This window comes from Podarcis bocagei (genome assembly GCF_964188305.1).
Source record: "Podarcis bocagei genome assembly, chromosome: 3".
In the NCBI taxonomy this organism is placed as follows: domain Eukaryota; kingdom Metazoa; phylum Chordata; class Lepidosauria; order Squamata; family Lacertidae; genus Podarcis; species Podarcis bocagei.
The window spans coordinates 6,905,674-6,928,387 of record NC_138127.1 but is presented as its reverse complement, the minus strand read 5'-3'; the positions used below and the strand labels follow the sequence as shown (position 1 = coordinate 6,928,387).

Below are 22,714 nucleotides of genomic sequence, written 5' to 3'. Positions count from 1 at the left end.
CAGGACATAGCTTCCAAAAAACTGAAGAAAAATTAACCAGACACACATTTAAACAAGATGACCTGGGGGAGGACAATGGGAAGTTTTACGGTTTGTACTTTCTTCTAAATAAGGTACACCGGAGTTTGCTCGGGTAGAGGAACAGCATACAGCTTCTAAAAAATCCATTTTCTTCAAATAAATAATAATGCGATTTGAAGGGAAAGTGCAGTATCGCCACAACAAAACACCTGCCTTAAGGGAAGATAGGAATCACGTGTGGGGGAAAGTGCATCTTTATTGTGAAGGGAATAATCCAGGGTAAAGGGTTCTTTGCATAGTCCCCGGTTCATTAAACGACTTTTTAAAATTGACATATCAACTTTCAACAGAAGTTTACATGGCAGAAACCCAATAAAAAAGTAAAAAAAAACACCACAAAAAACATTAACATTAAATTGCTAAAAATAAAGAAGAAGAAAAGCACACACCCAGCCATCAGAACAGTAGTACAAGTAGTGCAAGAAACAGTAATAATATATCAACCTTTCAATTCAGGAAGTTAGTGAAGCAGGCACAAGCCAAGTATCTCTGAGTTTCCCCCAACCAGGGAACCACCACAGAAAAGGCACTGTCTCTTGTTGTCATCTGCCTCCATTTTGAAGGCAGAAACACACAGGCAAGTTTATTTGGGAGCAAGTGGTCCTTCAGTTACCTTTCCTCCCATAGACACAAGGGTTAGATGTTGTGCTTTTTCAGAAAGGAAAATAAATTACCTATATAAGCCCATAATAAGATTAAACAGTATTATCTAGAGCTTGCCCACACCAGAGTTTGCGGTAGGTTTGCGTTCACATGTAATTTGTGTAGTACCAGAACGTTAACCTCAAATAATACAAATCTTGATTGGTAAATTGCTGGAAATTGGACTCCAAACCGTTCCATTCAGGGTCACAGATAATTTGTTTTGGTAGTTTGGGGTGGATGGATCAATTGTCACTTTTGGCTAACCCCCTTCCACCCCACTGCTTCCTTAGTCTTTTCATTTCTTTTCTTGTAACTATTTCTGGTACATTCATGAAGGGAGGATATTTTTTTTCCTTTTGATCCCTCAGATTTGCACAAAACCAGAAAAATGTACAAGGAAATGGCACTAGCATTAGCCTCTCCCCCTTTGTGTGTGTATAATTCTGAACCATCAGGTTTGCTGAAAACTGCACAAGCAAATTTACAATTGCCTGGCTATGCCTACTGCATACTTCTTATGCAGATTTTTCAAATAAATAAAAAACCCAAGGTGCACAGCTATCTGTGCACGTTCCCTGTTGTTACTTAATTGGCATAATAACAAATGAGAAGACAGGTTCAAACAGAAAAGGCAACTCCTAGCAGTATGAATGCGAAAGACTGTGGTTTCTCCTCAGAAACAAATTCAAGTATGCACAAGTGTGGAATACTCCAAGTTAATTTGGATGGGAAAAAGTGGATTAAGAGATAAATAATGCTCACACGTGGACAAGCCCCTCAATACATTTGCTGAAAGCAGACAGCAGTAAGCAGACAAGGTACACCAAGCCAGAAATGCTCAAAGGACAAGGAATAATCTAGAACTTCAAGCAAGAGATCCCAACCACATACCAGAAGGGAAATTGACCTCATCGAATTCCAGCTCTACCAGCGAATCTCACCTGGATAACAGTCTCTAACAATACAATTTGCATTTCTTTAAAATGGTTTTAGGAATGCTCCACATTAAAACAAGGCATCCACATTTCCTTTCATTCCCTTCATCTCTTCCTCTGGTGACGAGCAGACATCTAGTGAAAGAAAAAAGCACATCTATAAATATTATTACCCAGATGATTTGTCAACGAATGTATTTGTAACACTTTGATTTTGACAGTTCAGTCAGTTTAACAACATTCTTAAAAATATTTTTTACTGTTTTATTTTCTTTTATTGCTATTGGATTTTATTGCTTTTAGGCACCATTTTACATTTTTTTGTAACATTGTATTTCTAAGTCAGTTTCAAACAGCAAACTACTCTCTTTTCCCATAAGTATTTTGGTACATTTGGCGCAATTTTTAAAAATAACCTAAAACACACACACACACACACACACACACACATGCCACCTTTTAGTAAACGAGGGGCTCTGCTGAAAATGGATTCATGACGACTGTATCGGTGTTCCTCTGTTTGAATGAACAGAGTCAGTTTAACAACATTGTTACTGGCTTCTGTTTTAACACACACACACCGTACTTTTCCGTCTATAGGACGCCCCCATATATAAGACACCACCTATTTTGGGGGACTCAGATTTAAGAAAATCGGGCGAGATGGCGGCATGTATAAGGCGCCCCCTAATTTTTGACATTATTTTTAAGGGGGAAAACCTAGTCTTATACACAGAAAAATACAGTGTGTGAGTGTGTACACACCCACACCCATCTTTCCTGATAAATTTACTCCCACACAAAATGTGTGCCATTTTAGATTGGCAGGAAAAAAAACTGTTCTGGAGGGTCCTCTAACCCGCTGGGGCAGATTTTGAAGATGCACTGATGGAGGGAGGAGCTACAGGGGAGAGGAAAGTTCGGTTGCACAAGCTGTTTTAACAGAACAGCAACATTGGATGTGATCCACTGTCACTATATGGAAAATTATTTGGCCAACTTGTAGTCTTGCTGAGAGCTACTTTTCCATTGTAGCTAATTAGGAGATGTCTCCAACCTCAGCTTGTGTAACTGTATATGAGACTTTCTTCCAATAAGTGTCCAACTCTCTTTAATAAACTTTTATGTTTAAATCAGCAGACTCTCTAAAACGATGTCCCTTAAAATTATCCTTATTGCACAGAAAGAATCACTGATATTCTTGAAGCAAGGATCACTCACAACATGGAGAAAACATGTTTAATCATGTATCACATCACTTTTCTTGAGAAACTGAGATTAACCATACACTGAAGCATAACAGCTAACAAAAAATCCAGCTCACTAATGTAATAAGCAAAATGCTGCCATGTTAATGGCAAAGTGTATTAGAATTTGTCTAGTATTAGTATATCATTAATTCTTAAAACTGAAAAGTGATTTTAAAAAATGTGCTCTTATATCCTAATGACACTTATTTTCTTTAGTTTTTGTATGCGTTAGAAACTTATTTCCCCCGCACTTTGTATTTGTTAATATTTTGAAATTCAACAAAAACCATTTGGGGGGGACCCAGTTCAGGTTTTTTTGAAAAAGGAAGAAACATTTGGCATTTCCGTAATCCCCATCCATTAAAAAGACAAGAAACAAGAAATATCTGTTTCAGAAATGAATTTATTTTACCTCATTACATTGCAATGTACACCTTACAGCTTAACAGTGCTAAATAAACAAGCATATTGGCTGATATGATAAATTACCAAAATTAGCTTTCCCAGTGGGAACTACAACAGGCTATCCTGACTTTGTTTTACACAATATTAACTTTCACAGTACTGTTTCTATTTTTGAGCCCTAACTTTAAGTAAAGGGATATCTGAAAACTTGGGGGGGGGGGAAGGGAAGAAGTGAAAAAGAAGCTGGCCTATACAAAAATAATTACTGTATCAAAAGTCTCATTTTGTTGTTTTAGTTTTTGAACTAAAGAAAGAAGACATTGTTTTCATGCCACTCTTGTCAACTTTTGCCAGGGCCTTTTGAGCAGCTGACATCTTACTGTTTGCCTGGAAATAAGAACAGAGGAAAAAGTTAGACTAAAGTAAAGTTTCCACGCAACGTCACATGCCTATCAAGCAGAAACCACACATATCCTTTAGCTATTGTATATCCCTTCACACTATGTGCCTAAATATTTTATCTGGGGGATAATTTGATAAATGTAATCACATGGTTTGCAGATCTGGCTAATATAAAAAGTTGACATTTGGCCTGATCCGGACAACATTTCTTCACATTTAGATAGGTGGGATGTTTCATCAGTTAGACGGCACAAACATTAATGAAAACATCAGACACCAGAATCCTGATCATGCTGGGAATACATTGAAGTTAAATGCATGGTTTTTTATCCCGGAAATGCTACAGTAAAAACAAGTATTAATATACACATCTTTAATACATATCCACACATGCAGTGAACCGCCCTGACATCTTGTGATAAAGGATTGTATATTTTTTTTAAAAGGTTAAATGAAGAAGTAAAATTAGACTACTGTTGCTGCTTGAAATTCCTCACTTTGAAACTCTGTGTTTCTCAGGTTATCCAACAACTTTTATGAGTAAACTGAACTGAATTATGCAGACTACTCAACTCTTTCCACATCTTAAATACTGTACAATGCCTGCTCCAAAATTTTGTACTGTGTGTGATTCTCGAGTTCCTTTTTACTAAGCTAAGAGTGTCACCTGTAAGCTACACTCCAACCCCAAGCCTTGATGTCACAAACATCCTAACTGCTCAGGGTGAATATGTTAGAAAATTGTTCCTTAACTAGGGAGGCTTGCTGTCACCATCAATGGAATCAGCAGTGCTATGGCCTCCCCTAATGGGAACTCCATTGGGGCAACTGACCCCTGCTGAAAGCAGGACTTTGTTTTTCCTTTATAGCAAGGCTTGGCCTCAAGCTGTGCTATGAAGGAAAAATGGGTCACCTGATGTCATAGTGATGTCAGGTGACTGGCAGGTGGGCGGAGCCTCTCTCTCACACCCCTTGCTTAAAGTGGCCCACTGTGGGTGGAGGAACTCAGGGAATGGATTCAACATTCCAGGATACAGTTGTAGCAGATTTATTAAAAGCTTTACTAGTTCTTTAGTCCTAGATAGCCATGAAAGCCTTTTAAATTCCCGCCACCAATATTTTCACCACTTCTTGAACTAGTTAGAATATACTATTCTAAAACTTAATGGTTTTTTTTCCTCACATATAGAATTAGGAGGTTTTTTCAGCCAGAACTTCCTGGAACTCAATTCTGGCACCTCTCAGGTGGTTGCCATTGCCATTCTAAGAGAATGAGGGAGGTGTTCATGGTGAGTTCTGGCACCCCTTTTTCTGGAAAAATAGCACTGGATAGAATGTACTGTACATGCTTAGAATATGTATTCTACTTTCTCCTGAGTAAAGTAGCATCCTACAAGAAAATGAGGCTGCTAGTCAAAAAGCTAGTCGGAAAAACAATATACAACTCACCTTTTTGCTTTTCAGATCACTAGTATTAAACTTGGTGTAATCTTCTTCTGCTTCCACGGGGGCATCTGATAATTTCCTTTTCTGCAATGTTAGAGTGAGGATTTGCTCCATAAAAATCACAGTGTATTGCATACACCGATCTTCAGCGTAAACAAAAAACGTTCAGGCTTAATGTGAGCAATGGTGATAAAATTATCCAAAGCAGTATCGCCTGTCCTCTAGATTAAGTGGGAAAGCCGATTGCAGAACATGCAAGCAGAGGTGGGAAAAACGCTGAGTGAGAATGGTTGGATAAAGGAAGAAGACTATGAGCAGAGGAAGCAGAGATCTGAAAAGTGGAAGTAGTATGGACCTGGGGAAGTGAGAGGCCAAGGACATTAATACAAAAGACACAAGTGTATTTTCTTATCATGCATGCATCCGTATAACTCCTGCTTTGAAAACCATAGGCATAATTGTAGCACTTCATTGCCAACATATACTCTATGTACTAGACAGTTTGAAAGGTCTTCCTCATTTGATTGGTGATTAAAAATAATTGCACATTCTTCTTACATCTTGCCGAACACTGTGACACTGTTTCATGCTTTTAGCTCGATGCTTTAAAAAAGCCCAGTTATCAATGGGGGTGGGGAGTTTCTTATCAATGGGAAAAGAAGTATTTCAGGACTTGACTTCCTCTCCTCTAAGGATTTCTCTGGTACAGCATTTCTTTTTCACCATCTCCAGGGTTCGAGACCATGGTCTGAAGGCTCACAATGCAACCACCTCACTGAGGCTAAGCTCACCTGAGTCTGGCCAATGCCTGAACAGGGATCTGCCTGAAAACCCCATGCAAACTGCCCTCAAATTCCATGATGGAAGGAACGCAGGGCATAACTGCATGAAAACGATACGTATCCAGCAGTACCTAAATTTTCATTACCTTGGATGCTGGCTCCGCCGGAGGACTTGCAATCTGTGGGAGCCTGGAAAGCAAAACAAAAAAGAAAAGAGGTTAAGGTAATCAAATTTTAGAACTATCAAGCTAGAATATTTTATCAGTAAGTGCCTTATCTATTTATTTTGAAGTATTTGTGTGGGAGACAAGCAAGAGTGAGTTTTTATCAGGGTGGGAGCCTGGGGAAAGGGGGAAACTTTCCAGGTGGGAGCTGGGGATACTTTTTGTATGTGGATTGAAGATTAGGGTAAAACTGGAATATATATATAGCCCTGCATTCGAGTTTTACCCTAATCTTCAATTCTCTCCTTTCTTTCTTCTTTTGCCTTCCTCTCTTGGCTTTTGCTCTCTCTCTCTCTCTCTCTCTCTCTCTCTCTTTGACTTCATTTGTTCTAGATATAATTTGATTGCATTGTGAAAACTTTAATAAAAACTTCTGGGCTAGAACAGCCATGCACCACAAAAATAAAGAATTCTACTTTTATTTCAAAGTTGTATTCCCTGTGTGTCAGTTCTGAAACAAAAATGCCAAAGCCAAATGACAACAAATATTAATTCAGATGCAACCTAATAATCAAATGATGTAAGCAGTGGGCAGGAAGACTAAAAAACATAAAAGTAGCATTAGGAGAAAATGTAATATGTACAAAAAACGTTCAAGTTGCGCTCCGCAGCAACCCGGAAGTAACAGAGCACGTTACTTCTGGGTTTCACCACTTGCGCATGCGCAGACGCTCAAAATGGCATCACGCGCATGCGCAGAAGCGGCAAAAAGCAACGCGCATGTGCGCAGACGTGCCATCACTAGTTACGTTTCCTTCTAGATGCGAATGGGGTTCCGGAATGGATCCCGTTTGTATCCAGAGGTACCACTGTATGCAAAGCAAATGTGAAACTTAGTCATGGGCGTCATATTTTCTAAGTGCTGAATCAACTGCACGTGTACGTACTTTGCAAATTGGAAAGAGAAAAACACACCCAACAAAGGCAGAAACAGCAGTAAGTAAAGCAGCAATTTAAGTATTTCATTATAATATTTTATGACAGTCTCAGTGCCTTCTGTACTTAACTAAATCAGCGATTCTCAAAGTTTGCGCCCCCAGGTTCCAAATTAACTGGCTGAAAATTACAGACACAGATGGATCCTTTCTACCTAATACAGTGGTACCTCGGGTTAAGTACTTAATTCGTTCTGGAGGTCCGTTCTTAACCTGAAACTGTTCTTAACCTGAAGCACCACTTTAGCTAATGGGGCCTCTCGCTGCCGCCGCACCGCCGGAGCACGGTTTCTGTTCTCATCCTGAAGCAAAGTTCTTAACCTGAAGCACTATTTCTGGGTTAGCGGAGTCTGTAACCTGAAGCGTATGTAACCTAAAGCGTATGTAGCCTGAAGTACCACTGTATATAAAGAGCTAAAGCATGGGGGGGAATCAGTCATTGTCATCAAAGTTATCCCTTACAACATAAAGCATGAACACTCACCTCAAATACTGAGCTAGTGCAGTACTCAGCTCTTCAGAAATATATTCAGTTATTAAACCATGAGCATAGCGAATATAGTCCTCTGAAAGAAAAACAAAATAAATGCTATATATTATTAAAATATCTCTCCTTTAGAATGTTCAGTCTCCAAATTAACACTGCCCCAAGTTTACCACTTCTATCTGTGATGAGTGATCAGCACAGCAACCCAGGTCATGTGGGCGGGGAGGGGGGGTTGCAGTGATTTTTAGGAAGTCATTAGTCTGCACCAGGCGTCCTACTGGGAAGACCCAGTTTTCTGAGTGCATGTTCTGGAAGTTGGGCAATAGGGGCAGTACAGGATTCCTTTTGGTGTACCGACCTCCCCGCTACACCAAGGATTCCCTGTCCGAGCTGCTTCAGGTCGTGGCGGATGTTCTCCTGGAGACACCTAGTTTGGTTGTCCTAGGGGATTTTAACATCCACGCCGACACGACCTTACAAGGGGCCGCTCGGGACTTCGTGGAAAGCATGGCCTCCATGGGGCTGTCCCTGAATAAGTTGGGCCCAACTCATAGTCATGGACATGCCTTAGACCTGGTATTCACCTCTAGCGACGTGGGTGATCTGACACTAAGTAAAAATGAAACCAAAGAAGTGCCATGGTCAGATCACTTCCTGGTGCAACTGGACTTCTCCGCGACCCTTCCCCTCTGCAGGGAGGTGGGACCAATTCGGATGGTCCGCCCCCGCCACTTAATGGATCCAAATGGTTTCCAGAGAGTGGTAGGGGATGCTTTATCCCGTGTTGATGGCCTTTCAGCTGATTCCCTGGTGGCCCGCTGGAATGCGGAGTTAACCAGGGCTATCGACTGTCTGGCTCCGAAGCGCCCTCTCCGATTGCATGGAGCCCGGACAGCCCCGTGGTTTTCTTCGGAGCTGAGGGCGATGAAACAATCGCTGAGACGGCTAGAGCGTCGGTGGCAGAAAACTCACTCCGAATCTGACCGGACACAGGTTAGAGCTCAACATCGAGCCTACCAAGTGGCGATAGCGACGGCAAAGAAGACTTTCTTCGCCGCCTCTATTGCATCTGCAGAAAATAGTAGCAGGAGACTCTTTCAGGTGGTCCGCAATTTAACGGAACCACCTTTACCATCGGGGCCTTGTAAAGACCCCAAGATCTCCTGCAACGATTTTGCAAAGTTTTTTGCAGATAAAATCACTCATATTCGGAAGGAGCTAGACACCACCGTGGGAGCAGGGCTGGGGCGGGAGAGTGCTAGAGCCCTGTCTGGTCAGGTTGCATGGAATCAATTTCAATCCGTTACCCCCGAGGATGTGGACAGGCTGCTTGGACGAGTGAAACCAACCACCTGTCTCCTTGATCCTTGCCCATCCTGGCTTATAAAAGCTAGCCGGGAAGGGCTGGGCGATGGGCTCTGCGGGGTGGTGAATGCTTCCCTCTGTGAGGGAACATTCCCAGATCCGCTGAAAGAGGCGGTCATTAAACCGCTTCTTAAAAAACCATCTTTAGACCCGGCCAGTATGGCCAACTATCGCCCAGTCTCAAATCTTCCATTCTTGGGCAAGGTGATTGAGCGTGTGGTTGCTGAACAACTCCAGGCACGCCTGGAGGATGCGGACCATTTGGATCCCTTCCAATCAGGGTTCAGGCCTCATCATGGGACTGAAACTGCCTTGGTCGCACTGGTTGATGATCTCCGGCGAGCTAGGGACAAAGGTGAGAGTTGTTTCCTAGTTCTGCTGGATCTCTCAGCGGCCTTTGATACAATCGACCATAACATCCTTCTGGACCGTCTAGAGGGGTTGGGAGCTGGGGGCACTGTTATACAGTGGTTTCGCTCCTTTCTCCTGGGCCGTGTTCAGAAAGTGGTGGTGGCGGATGAGTGTTCAGACCCTTGGGCCCTCACTTGTGGGGTGCCTCAGGGTTCCGTCCTCTCCCCCATGCTTTTTAACATCTATATGAAGCCGCTGGGAGAGATCATCAGGGGGTTTGGACTGGGTGTCCATCAATATGCAGATGACACCCAGCTCTACCTCTCTTTTAAATCAGAACCAGTGAAGGCGGTGAAGGTCCTGTGTGAGTGCCTGGAGGCGGTTGGAGGATGGATGGCGGCTAATGGATTGAAGTTGAATCCTGACAAGACAGAAGTACTGTTTTTGGGGGACAGGGGGCGGGCTGGTGTGGAGGACTCCCTGGTCCTGAATGGGGTAACTGTGCCCCTGAAGGACCAGGTGCGTAGCCTGGGAGTCATTTTGGACTCACAGCTGTCCATGGAGGCGCAGGTCAATTCTGTATCCAGGGCAGCTGTCTACCAACTCCACCTGGTACGCAGGCTGAGACCCTACCTGCCCGCTGACTGTCTGGCCAGAGTGGTGCATGCTCTAGTTATCTCCCGCTTGGACTACTGCAATGCGCTCTACGTGGGGCCACCTTTGAAGGTGACTCGGAAACTACAACTAATCCAGAATGCGGCAGCTAGACTGGTGACTGGGGGCGGCCGCCGAGACCACATAACACCGGTCTTGAAAGACCTACATTGGCTCCCAGTACGTTTCCGAGCACAATTCAAAGTGTTGGTGTTGACCTTTAAAGCCCTAAACGGCTTCGGCCCAGTATACCTGAAGGAGCGTCTCCACCCCCATCGTTCTGCCCGGACACTGAGGTCCAGCGCCGAGGGCCTTCTGGCGGTTCCCTCATTGCGAGAAGCGAAGCTACAGGGAACCAGGCAGAGGGCCTTTTCGGTGGTGGCGCCCGCCCTGTGGAATGCCCTCCCATCGGATGTCAAGGTGATGGACAACTACCTGACATTCAGAAAACATCTTAAGGCGGCCCTGTTCAGGGAAGCTTTTAATGTATGATATTTTAGTGTTTTTTGGTTTCTGTGGAAGCCGCCCAGAGTGGCTGGGGAAACCCAGCCAGATGGGCGGGGTACAAATAATAAATTATTATTATTATTATTATTATTTAGTTTCGTGGTGTTCCCATCCGTGCATCTCACACACCCTTTGGCCTAAACCAGATGTGGGGAACCGCTGACCCTCAGCAAGCATGGCCAATGGTTAGGGCTGGCGGGAGTTGCAGTCCAGCAACAGTTGGGAGGGCCAAAGGCTTCTCACACCTACCCTAAATAGAATCAATACTTGCAAAGAGCAGACACTGAATGCTATAGACAGCTTGCAGCATGCCAGCAGTACTTATGTCCCGAATGTCACTCATAATTAAAATGCAGCAGTGGTTGTCAGCTTCGTATTGGTTGTGTCTTGGGAAAAAATAAAATTGGAAAGGGATGGAAAACCACACAGATGGCCATGCAAATGTTCCCTATTGGTTTCATAAGCCCAGGCAACCAGATGGGTTATTTCTCCCTGTCTGACCTTCTCTTCTCTTCCCAACTGAATACTCCTGAAGGCATAAAACTGGCTATAAAGTTATGTAGCAACTATTATCTGTTTTGCCTCAAAAGGATAGCAGTGCTGGGAACATCAATTAGTTTTGGGGAGGGAGATGGGTGCATTGTGGCCTGATAGTGTTTAGCAGCAGTGGCCTGGTAACTATAAAAACACCACACACACACAAAAATTAAGAGAAACTGAAAATAATGCCTGGAAAAGCAACTAAGTGAAGGAGGGGAAAGTGCAACACACAAGCTGAAGTCATATGGGAGTTATTACAGTAAGGAAAATGTAAATACAGTGGTACCTCGGGTTAAGTACTTAATTGATTCCGAAGGTCCGTTCTTAACCTGAAACTGTTCTTAACCTGAAGCACCACTTTAGCTAATGGGGCCTCCTGCTCCTGCCGCACCGCTGGAGCACGGTTTCTGTTCTCATACTGAAGCAAAGTTCTTTTTTTTTTTTAATAATATTTTTATCTGCTTTTTTCCAAGGTCAGAATACATCGTCAATGATACAGCAAAAGCGATTTTACAGAAAGAAAAAGAAAAGAAAGAAGTTAAATACAAGAAAATTCACTTTTCCAAATCTTTTTTCATAGTCAACTGGACTTCCCCACATCTTCCATCCCCTGTTTTCTTTGTAATAAAAAAATGAACAGCAAATTGCTACCTTGTTTCATGTGTTTTTGTAATTTCATCTAATTATATACTCTATAAGTTAAACTTTTCACAGTCATAACTTAATTTCCATCATTTTCAGATCTCAATACTGAAGCATGTTTTTCCAAAACTTAGCAAATTTCTCAACATTCATATAACTTATAATGTTTTTGTAGATAGTCCTTAAATTTTTTCCAATCCTCTTCCACTGCTTCTTCTCCCAGGTCTCGGATTCTGCCAGTCATTTCGGCTAGTTCCATGTAGTCCATCAGTTGCGTATGCCACTCTTCCAGCGTGGGTAGCTCCTGTGCCTTCCAATGTTTGGCTATAAGGATTCTTGCTGCTGTAGTTGCATATAGAAAGAAAATTCTATCCTTCTTTGACACTCTCTGGCCTACAATGCCCAGGAGGAAGGCCTCTGGTTTCTTATGGAAGGTATACTTAAATACCTTTTTCAACTCGTTATAAATCATTTCCCAAAAGGCCTTCACCCTCGGACATGTCCACCAGAGGTGAAAGAATGTTCCTTCAGCCTCCTTACATTTCCAACATTTATTATCAGACAGATGATATATCTTTGCAAGTTTGACTGGGGTCATGTACCACCTGTACATCATTTTCATAATGTTTTCTTTTAAGGCAATACATGCCGTAAATTTCATACCGGTGGTCCATAACCTTTCCCAGTCTTCAAACATAATGTTGTGCCCAATGTCTTGTGCCCATTTTATCATGGCTGATTTAACTGTCTCATCTTGAGTGTTCCATTTAAGCAGCAAGTTATACATCCTTGAAAGCACTTTCGTCTTAGGTTCAAGTAGTTCTGACTCTAATTTCGATTTTTCCACCTGGAAACCAATTTTTTTATCCTTTTTAAAAGTCTCTAGGATTTGGGCATAGTGGAACCAGTCTCGCACCTTTCCTTTCAATTTTTCAAAACTCTGCAACCCATACTGAAGCAAAGTTCTTAACCCGAGGTACTATTTCTGGGTTAGCGGAGTCTGTAACCTGAAGCGTTTGTAACCTGAAGCGTATGTAACCCGAGGTACCACTGTACTGCAAGAGAAAATCATATGTACGAACAAATTAAGTACTGTACAAATCTTACCAGCATAAATTTATATTTCACTTGGGACCTAAATCCCCTCACCTTCAGTGGCATCCGTGTTCCGTTTGCCGCTGATAAATGTCGCAGACTGCACCTTTCCACCCACAGGTATGTCATTGTCTTTTAACACTTTGACAGTCTGGTCGACCTGACAAAAGCCACAAAACAGAAGGGCTTATCATTGGTGCCGTTGTGCGTACATGCAATGTACCACCAAAGCCAAAGCCTGAACCTACGAACTGAAATCTAGCACACGTTTGTAGCTGCTACCACACTGACATGGGTCACAATTTTCTACGGTTGCCCAAATAAACCTCCTTTTGGTGGGATGAATGAGAATTGTGCAAGAAAAAAGAGGCACTCCTGAGACATTTCCGTTTGTGTAAAATGTAACTGCTCAGGAGAAAATCACAGAGGACTGCATTTGCGACATACAATTTACTGTTAAAATAGCTACAAACTTAGCAAATTATTGATACACTTTTTAAAAGTTTTCCTAACCAAACTTTTTCCCTACTGCAGCCAGCAAAGGCTACTGAGGTATTCCATTTGTAGAGCGATCACAACTAAGCTAGCATAACTACAGCAGAAAAAGTGGGGATTTTAAGCAGAGATTGGATGGCTGTCTGTCAGGGATGTTTTAGCTAAGATTCCTGTATTGCAGGGGGTTGGACTAGATGACCCTTGGATCCCTTCCAACTATGAGTCTATGAGTAAGTGGAATGCAGCTTATGCTGCTCACAGAAAATGTGAAGAGAGAGGGGAGAGGAGAGGGAAAGTCCTGCATTACATCTGAATGCCCCCCCCCCTTTTATTTTCAGACAAGTAACTATGCAAAGCAAATGTGAAACTTAGTTCAGGGGCGTCATATTTTCTAAGTGCTGAATCGAGTGCAGCATGAGAACACATGTACGTACTTTACAAATTGGAAGGAGGAATACACACCCACCAGAGGCAGAAACAGCAGTCAAGCAGCAATTTCAGTACAGTGGTACCTCTGGTTACGAACTTAATTTGTTCCGGAGGTCCGTTGTTAACCTGAAACCATTCTTAACCTGAGGTACCACTTTAGCTAATGGGGTCTCCCGCCGCCGCTGGAGCACGATTTCTGTTCTCATCCTGAGGTAAAGTTCTTAACCTGAGGTACTATTTCCGGGTTAGCGGAGTCTGTAACCCGAAGTGTTTGTAACCCGAGGTGTTTGTAACCCGGGGTACCACTGTATTTCATTGTTATATTTTACGACAATCTCTATGCCTTCGGTACTTAACTAAATCGCCTTCTGGCGGTTCCCTCATTGCGAGAAGCGAAGCTACAGGGAACCAGGCAGAGGGCCTTTTCGGTGGTGGCGCCCGCCCTGTGGAATGCCCTCCCATCGGATGTCAAGGTGATGGACAACTACCTGACATTCAGAAAACATCTTAAGGCGGCCCTGTTCAGGGAAGCTTTTAATGTATGATATTTTAGTGTTTTTTGGTTTCTGTGGAAGCCGCCCAGAGTGGCTGGGGAAACCCAGCCAGATGGGCGGGGTACAAATAATAAATTATTATTATTATTATTATTATCTCAAAAGTTTGCACCCCCATGGTTCCACATGAATTGGCTGAAAATTACGGAAGTCCGCCAGTCACAAAATGGCTGCATCCTTATAGCACTGTTACCCTTTTTCAGTTTTAACTATAGTCCCTTGCTTTTGTACAAGGCAACATGTAATATTCAGAATTCATCACAATAGAAAAGAAACTCTTTTAACATAAAGATACCTTCTTCTTCAGCCACTTCAGTGCTTTCTCCTCGCTGTATTTATAAAATTTTCTGCCACCTATTTCTGAGACAAAAAGAGTCGCCTCGTATTTAGGTTTGTACTTTCATGACATTTATATATTTATTTGTTGAATTTATACACCGCTCTGACATGAAATAAGACATTGCAGTAGATATGCTATTTCAGCATCTGTACAAGGTTACTAGTGAACACATTTATAAACACACACACACACACACACACACTGCTTTTTTTTCGTTAAAAAATGTTTAGGGGTACTCTCATTTTGACTCAAGAAAATCACCATTTTATAATCCAAATCGGGGTAAATAAATACAGTAAATACAACAAAACCAATCAATCACCGTGCTAGATTCCAACTCCTACTTCACACATTAAACGCTCACTTCCATCTGAGATTCAGGAAACACCATGCCAGGAAATGAGGCCGTCATCAGAGGTAGCAATGGAACTGATGATTCACCGTGCTAGAGAAGAAGCTTTTTTTAAAAAAAAAATTTGTTTCTTCTCCCGTTAGATTCACAAAATGTTTAAAGGTATGCGTACCCCTGTGTACCCCCAGAAAAAGCACTGTACATATACATACACACACACACACACACACACACACACACACACACACACGGTTACCAGTGAAACACACACACACAACCTTATAAGCATTGGTCTATTTTGCTCATTAACTGGCAGGGCTCTCCTGTGTTTCAGAGAGGGCTCTCTTCCAGTCTTACCTACAGATGTCAGGGACTGAACCAGGGACCATGTGCATGCAAAAAATGTACTCTACTACTAATTAAGCTACAGTCCCTCCCTCTACAACTTGGGCATGTTGAACACACTCAGAGTTTCAGCTTACATTCCTGGCACTCACAATTGCAGAAACTGTTGTGAAAGTATGAATACTCTGCATTCAGTGGCCTCTCTCATACAGACCCTCTATAGTTTGACATGGTTCACTGGGAGTTATTTCTGCATGTATGGCTTGTGAAGCCCTGGGAAGGCTGACTGTGACAAACCTTCACCGGCCTAACAGCATGAACTGACAAAGGACTGTAAGACCTGTATCAAATGCTGCTTGTTCATTTTATTTGTCAGATCTTGTACCTTTTTCATCTACTAGGTGCTGAACAGATTGCGAAACGTTCTTGCAGTTTAGCAACATTGCACAGGAAGAGAACTCTTCGTCTACCAGGAACTGATCCAAAGGCTGAAACTTTCCCTGCTGGAAAAAGGGAAGATAAATCAAAATGGTGAATGGATTAAAGTGATTCTAAAATATTTTGCCAGAAATGTATTTTTTTTATGGCCAGGTAATTTCAGCTAGAGATGGATGGATGACAGGTACTACCAAAAGCTGCTAAAAAATTAAAGAACAGCAAAGCATTAACAGTTATTTCAAACTGATGAAAAAGCCAACAGAATTCTTTAATGAAGGGTGTTTAAATAAAGCTTTTTTTAAAAAAGTCAGTATTTTAAACTCCTAGTGACTCTTTGTTGTGAAGGATAAATGCAAGTTCTGCACGTGAAAATGCACCAACAGGCAGACCAAAAGGCAACAAGATTTTGAACTCTCTCTTTCACTAGCAAGATTTACGGACAGAACTCTGGAATAGCCAATCTTTCTTCCTTGCAATACATGTTCCAGTTTGGCTTGAAGCCCTACAGGAGTTGTTTTCTACATGATTTAATAATTTCAAGTTACAGCCATGCCAACCTAACCAGCACATTATAATATGTAGTGGAGTCTACTGACTACACTTGAACACCTACCTACTTTAGAGCATTAATTTACAGTTGTTTTTGGAGAAAAGCAATATAATGTCATCCTTAAAAATTTCTAGTTACCTACCTCTTTCTCTGCCTTGGTAAGGTAAAACAACAAAAGAAATAAGGGATCCACTGGTGTAGCAAATAATAGCCGTCCATCTAAAAGTATATAAAAAAGCATCATTGTGACAATAGATAAATCATTCTAATAGTAATTTCCCTTGATAAAGACAATCTTCCCCTGAATAAAGAAATAGGTTCTATACCCCAAATAAAATATTGCTATATTTGATTTTGGGTGCACAAACCTATTTCTTTATCCAGGAGCAAATCCATATACACAATTTTGAGCCACGAGGCCTGACTTTGTGTAAGACAGCTTCCTATGTTCCTGTGTATATTCTTATACAGATCTGAATTGAGGGCAATGGAAGCATAAAGCTTCGCCCAGGTCGTTACATGTAAATGAGGATAAACTAAGCCGCAGTAGCTCAGGAATCTGTGTATGCCTAAAATCACAAGGAATCGCTGCTTGAAGATCAGGTTGCAAATGGAGAAAGAGGACACTGCTCACCATGTTGAACAGCTTCGCCTATAAACCACGACCGGTATTCTTCATGAAAAGCTTTCACTTCAAACACCTGATGGCCATCACTTCCGAACAAGTAAAGGGCTGCTTGTCCTGTTAAAACGACGATGACACAGATATTGGTTTCGGATTTCTGAAGCTGCCAATAGCCACCCCCAATCAAAAGAAGAAAGTAAACTCTCAGGAGAATGCCGGACTATATGCAAACCTTAAGTGCAAAAGAAACTCAGACAAATAGAAAAGTTTAAGCATCACACTGAAACTAGGGATTGCGAACTCATGCACCCACAGAGACCTTCCCAGGTACCCGCTGAGTCCCCTTAGTCTGCAAAGAAGCATTATGTTGTAGCTAACAATTGGCTGCTGTGCACGAACGGGTGAAGTGGGGGGGGGGTCACCATTGTTTCCCTGCTTTGCAAATGTGCCCATGGGTCCAGAATGGTTGACAACTCTCCTGTGCCAACCCATGGTTTAGGAAGGTTAACTATCGTTTGGCAGGGATCACATCTGGATGTAATGCTAAATGTAGAGAGAAGCAATAAGCTTTGGCGGGGAGTTGGAACACAAACACTTGTTTGGACAGAATGTCAAGCCAGCCAACTCTGTGGTTTGTTTCCTTGCTCCAGGAAAGGAAGGGGGAAGGAAGACTCAAGCTGTGTGCACAAGCAGGAAGCTCATAAAAGTAAATGTACCCCTGACCGTTAAGTCCAGTCGCGGATGACTCTGGGGTTGCGGTGCTCATCTCGCTCTATAGGCTGAGGGAGCTGGCGTTTGTCCGCAGACAGCTTCCGGGTCATGTGGCCAGCATGACTAAGCCGCTTCTGGGCGAACCAGAACAGTGCATGGAAACGCCGTTTACCTTCCCGCCAGACCAGTACCTATTTATCTGCTTGCACTTTGACGTGCTTTCGAACTGCTAGGTTGGCAGGACACAAGCTAAATTTGCTTAACGTGTTCCATCTGAATGTAAGCATCGTGTATAAACTGGCAAGCCATGGTTTGCAGTCAACCAGCACAGCAAAACTGAAAATCATGACCTGAAGTAGATTTACAAAACCATAGTATTAACTATAAAAGGTAAAGGGACCACTGAACATTAGGTCCATCGCGGATGACTCTGGGGTTGCGGCGCTCATCTCGCTTTATTGGCTGAGGGAGCCGGCATACAGCTTCCAGGTCATGTGGCCAGCATGACTAAGCCACTTCTGGCAAACCAGAGCAGCGCACGGAAACGCTGTTTACACTGGAGCGGTACCTATTTGTCTACTTGCACTTCACACTTTCAAACTGCTAGGTTGGCAGGAGCAGGGACCGAGCAACAGGAGCTCACCCCATCGCAGGGATTCGAACTGCCGACCTTCTGATCGGCAAGCCCTAGGCTTTGTGGTTTAACCCACAGCACCACCCGTGTCCTGGTATTAACTATAGTTTGGCATGATGTCTGAACCAAGTCTATTACAGACATCATGTGAGATCAACATACCCCAGTTCTGTTGACCCTTGGGAATTAATTTCAAAGAAATCTGACATGGATCTGGGCAGCCCAGGACTTCTATACACATTGCCCAGGCTTGTGATGCTGCTAACACACTGGTTTGAATTCACCCCCAGAGGCATACTCCATTGTCTCTCGAGACAGACGGATGTCAACAACAATATGCCTTGGATGTAGCCATTGTTTTATTAGCTCTGGGACAGAGGAACAGCTGGCAGCTTAACTCAGCCCCCCCAAACCCATGTATTTTACAGCAAAACACAATTCACAACATACAGAAACATACAGACATAATCTTACAGAAAACATTTACTGAACAGACAAAAAGCCCTACTCTTTTTAAACACATCATTTTAAAGCTTCAGTCTACAAAGGAAATACAGTGGTACCTTTGGTCTCGAAGAGAATCCGTTCCAGAAGTCTGTTTGAAACATTCAAAAATCAAGGTGCAGCTTCCGATTGGCTACAGGAGCTTCCTGCACTCAATCGGAAGCTGCAGAAGCCGCGTTGGACGTTCAGCTTCCAAAAAGCGTTCGCAAACTGGAATACTCACTTCCAGGTTTGCGGTGTTCGGGACCCAAAACATTCAGGTCACAGGTGTTTCAGAACCAAGGTACGACTGTAATTCAAATTTGAAGGTAAGGGAAGAATTACAATTTCAGACTTGCCTGTACTTGGATTACGCAGTTTTGTAAATAAAGGCTCAGAGCCCGGCTTCTTTGGCAGATTAGTAGCAGATTCTGAAAAAAAGTTAAATTCGAAAGTGAGATATACCCTTCATATATTTAAAAATATTCACATCTAACTATTGTTACTGTAAATATGGTTGAGGCTTCCCTTGTTACCTGTGGAGAGTAAGAATTGCCCCCAGAAGATCAGGTGAGCCCCTATCTTCTGAATACAGTGGTACCTCAGGTTAAGTACTTAATTCGTTCCGGAGGTCCGTACTTAACCTGAAACTGTTCTTAACCTGAAGCACCACTTTAGCTAATGGGGCCTCCTGCTGCTGCCGTGCCGCTGGAGCACGATTTCTGTTCTCAACCTGAAGCAAAGTTCTTAATCTGAGGTAATATTTCTAGGTTAGCAGAGTCTGTAACCTGAAGCGTATGTAACCCTATTAAACAGGGTTGCAATCTAGAAGCTGTGCACTCAGATTCACCAAGTCGACATCATCATCACTCATAGGAAGGGAGAGAGTATGTCTGAGCTGCCACAACATTTCATGCTACTCATCCTAATTTTACCTGAAAACACAGCTAGGCAGAGCCATTGCTCTCTCCATGCTTTCTGAAGCTGGAAGGCAAAGCAGAATAAAGGAGAAGAAAAGAGAGAGCAGTGCAAAGCACAGCAACAGCCAAGATGAAGAGAGAAGAGGCAAAAAGCAGGACAGGGGAGCAGCCCTCATTCCCCACAGTTGTAGGTCTAGTTCACACGTGCAACGAAACATAGCAATAAGAGTTGTGATGTGGTAAAATATTGCGTGGGCTTGAATGCCAGCTGACATAAAAGAAACTTCACACCAATGGGAAACATGTTGGACCACAACATCTTTCCCTGATGTGCTCGATCTTTCCTTGTGGGGATTTGAGTGTTTGTTTTGCCACACGGGATAACAGTCTTAACTGACAGGCTCCCACTCCTGCAGTTTGATATGTTAAAGACTCATGGGCGTAGCCAGGAGGGCAGGGGGGCAGCTTCCCCCCATCAAGTAAATTAATAATAATAATAATAAATAATAATAAATTTTATTTATATCCCGCCCTCCCCAGCCAAAGCCGGGCTCAGGGTGGCTAACAACAATAACTAACTGACCAATTGCATTGCAGATAACTTGGTTCTGCCCCCCTCCCCAACATAAAGCCTGCCCCCCACCGAAAATAAATCCTGGCTACACCAGGCCATGTGTACATGGTCAGAATCCCATCTCAGAGGCAGATGAAATGGAGGAGAAAGAGGTCAGATTGAGAAGATCAGGAGGACACGGAAACTTGCGTGACAGGGGAAAGGCAGAAAGAGGAAACCCTTGCTTCCTGTGTCTCATCCTCCCACACTTTTTGTGAGATGGGTGTGTGTGTGTGTGTGTGCACACTCACACACAAGTTGACATGCATGCACGTGCATGTGTGTGCCAGAGAGAAGGGCACAACTGTGAGAAGGTCCTCTCTGATCTATCTTCTCCACCCATTGCAAATATTGGCAAACCCCGTTGTTTTTTAAATCTGCAATGTCTGCATGTCACAGAAGTCAGTTCAAATGCTGCAGCATTTTAAGAGTGGTCTCCACCGTTGCATTCAAAGAACTGGCTTTATCATGAATTCCCACTCATGACCGCGACCCCCACAGAAAGACAAACCGGTATGATTATGGCTGTGATCCAATGAGATGCTAGAGCAAGACCTTAGGGATGCCCTTGTTGTTTAGTCGTGTCCGACTCTTCGTGGCCCCATGGACCAAAGCACGCCAGACACTTCTGTCCTCCACTGCCTCCCACAGTTTGGTCAAACTCATGCTGGTAGCTTCGAGAACACTGTCCAACCATCTCGTCCTCTGTCGTCCCCTTCTCCTTGTGCCCTCCATCTTTCCCAACATCAGGGTCTTTTCCAGGGAGTCGTATTTTCTCATGAGGTGGCCAAAGTATTGGAGCCTCAGCTTCAGGATCTGTCCTTCCAGTGAGCACTCAGGGCTGATTTCCTTAAGAATGGAGAGGTTTGATCTTCTTGCAGTCTATGGGACTCTCAAGAGTCTCCTCCAGCACCATAATTCAAAAGCATCAATTCTTCGGCGATCAGCCTTCTTTATGGTCCAGCTCTCACTTCCATCCATCACTACTGGGAATACCATAGCTTTAACTATATGGACCTTTGTTGGCAAGGTGATGTCTCTACTTTTTAAGATGCTGTCTAGGTTTGTCATTGCTTTTCTCCCAAGGGATGCCCTTAGTATATATATTTATGCTCTTTCCACACACACACACACACACACACACACACAAACACAAACACACACCAGCTCTAAACAGCAAATCCTCTGGGGCCATATCATAGCTGTCCCAACGTAGCACATCAGAGTAAACTGAGGAAAACAAGTCCAGACCCCCTTGGACACGTGTAAAAGCAGCTCTTTGGATCGAGGCCTTTATCGGCCACTACTCATTTAAAAAAGCGATCATATTTTCATTATCTTGCTAGCAGGCTCCACCACCTCCCTTTAAAAAAAAAAAAAAAAAGCAGCAAGTGCTCCAGGAAGTGACTTCCAGTTTCGTTTCTGCAAATTCTCGCCGAGATGTTTTCTGTTCCTTTGGCACTGATCAAATCCTCCAGAAATGCCTTTTAGGGGGATACATACATACATACACGCGCGCACACAGACACGCGTTGCCCCAAGAGGGCAACTTAGCTTCAGGACAAGGGAGGGAAGATCCATCCATTCAAATGAAAAGAGATGCCACCCCCCACCCCAGAAAAGAGCCCATCCTTTCACAGCTGCAGCAGAGCTCTCCCCGCGCCTCTTTGCAAGGAGTTCTTTACCTGGCGCAACGATCACCCATTGGCCGCCGCTGCCTCCGTTCCCCGCGGAGGCTTCCAAGAGCCGCTGCCTCCCAGCCGGCATGTTGCCTTCTGCTCGCTGCGGACCCTCCCCTCGCTATAACCCTAGACATACAAAAACAAAAAGAGGTGCACAAGCGGGCCAGCTGGCGGGTCGCCGCATGGGAATGTCCTCGCTAGACTTCTTCGCTTGGCGTCCACGCGCAAAGACAAGTTTTATACATATTAGTTTTTTGGTCGGTGCTTTTTTTCTTCTAGGGAATGAAGTTGTTACACTAAAGGTGCCGGTTGAGTTCCCCCAGGGGTGGGGGAAGCCCTGTTTTTGTTATATTTTCTAAATTTCTGATAATACTTTACTTTTATATTTTGAAGTCACTTCTTTTGGATAATTGAAGCAAGTCATTTGGCAGAGCAGCAGTGTTGTAAATTTTTATATACAGTATTCTGTATGTCACTTGGAGAACTTGGAGATCTTTCAGTGACAAGGCTGGGTATTGATTGATTGACTGATTGATTAAATTTGTATACCACCCTATACCCGGAGGTCTCAGGGCGGTTCACAGAACAAAATCAAAATATAAAACCACTAGATATATAATCAAAATAAAACAACAACCCAATAACACCTCCCCCCCCCAAAAGGAACCAGATTTTAAAGGGGCATAGAATGTCAATCAAATCAAACAAAGACCTAGTTTAAAAAGAACGCTTTTGCCTGGCGCCTAAAGGTGTATAATGAAGGCGCCAGGCGAACTTTATACTGTTTCACTTTGTAA

The 22,714-nt window shown here is 43.1% G+C and overlaps 1 protein-coding gene across 4 annotated transcripts; it reads right to left on the bottom strand.

Annotated features, from left to right (window-relative positions):
- Positions 1 to 259: 259 nt before the first annotated feature.
- On the bottom strand, positions 260 to 22,055 carry RNASEH2B (ribonuclease H2 subunit B). Of its 4 annotated transcripts, none has more exons than XR_014006800.1 (11): positions 21,921 to 22,055; positions 19,062 to 19,133; positions 16,884 to 16,991; positions 16,392 to 16,468; positions 15,647 to 15,764; positions 14,520 to 14,584; positions 12,801 to 12,906; positions 7,590 to 7,671; positions 6,093 to 6,135; positions 1,297 to 1,796; positions 260 to 1,145 (listed from the first exon to the last, which is right to left on the bottom strand). XR_014006800.1 is itself a non-coding variant. In XM_081189208.1 (11 exons), exons 1-11 carry the CDS (start codon positions 22,000 to 22,002, stop codon positions 3,596 to 3,598), a joined length of 942 nt encoding a protein of 313 aa, XP_081045334.1. In that variant the 5' UTR covers positions 22,003 to 22,055; the 3' UTR covers positions 3,297 to 3,595. The 4 variants fall into 4 exon arrangements, 3 of the variants coding, with proteins under 3 accessions (XP_081045336.1, XP_081045334.1, XP_081045335.1); XM_081189208.1 differs by lacking the exons at positions 260 to 1,145; positions 1,297 to 1,796 and adding exons at positions 3,297 to 3,703; positions 5,168 to 5,248; XM_081189209.1 differs by lacking the exons at positions 260 to 1,145; positions 1,297 to 1,796 and adding exons at positions 3,297 to 3,703; positions 5,168 to 5,248 and having other exon boundaries at positions 15,647 to 15,761.
- Positions 22,056 to 22,714: the final 659 nt, after the last annotated feature.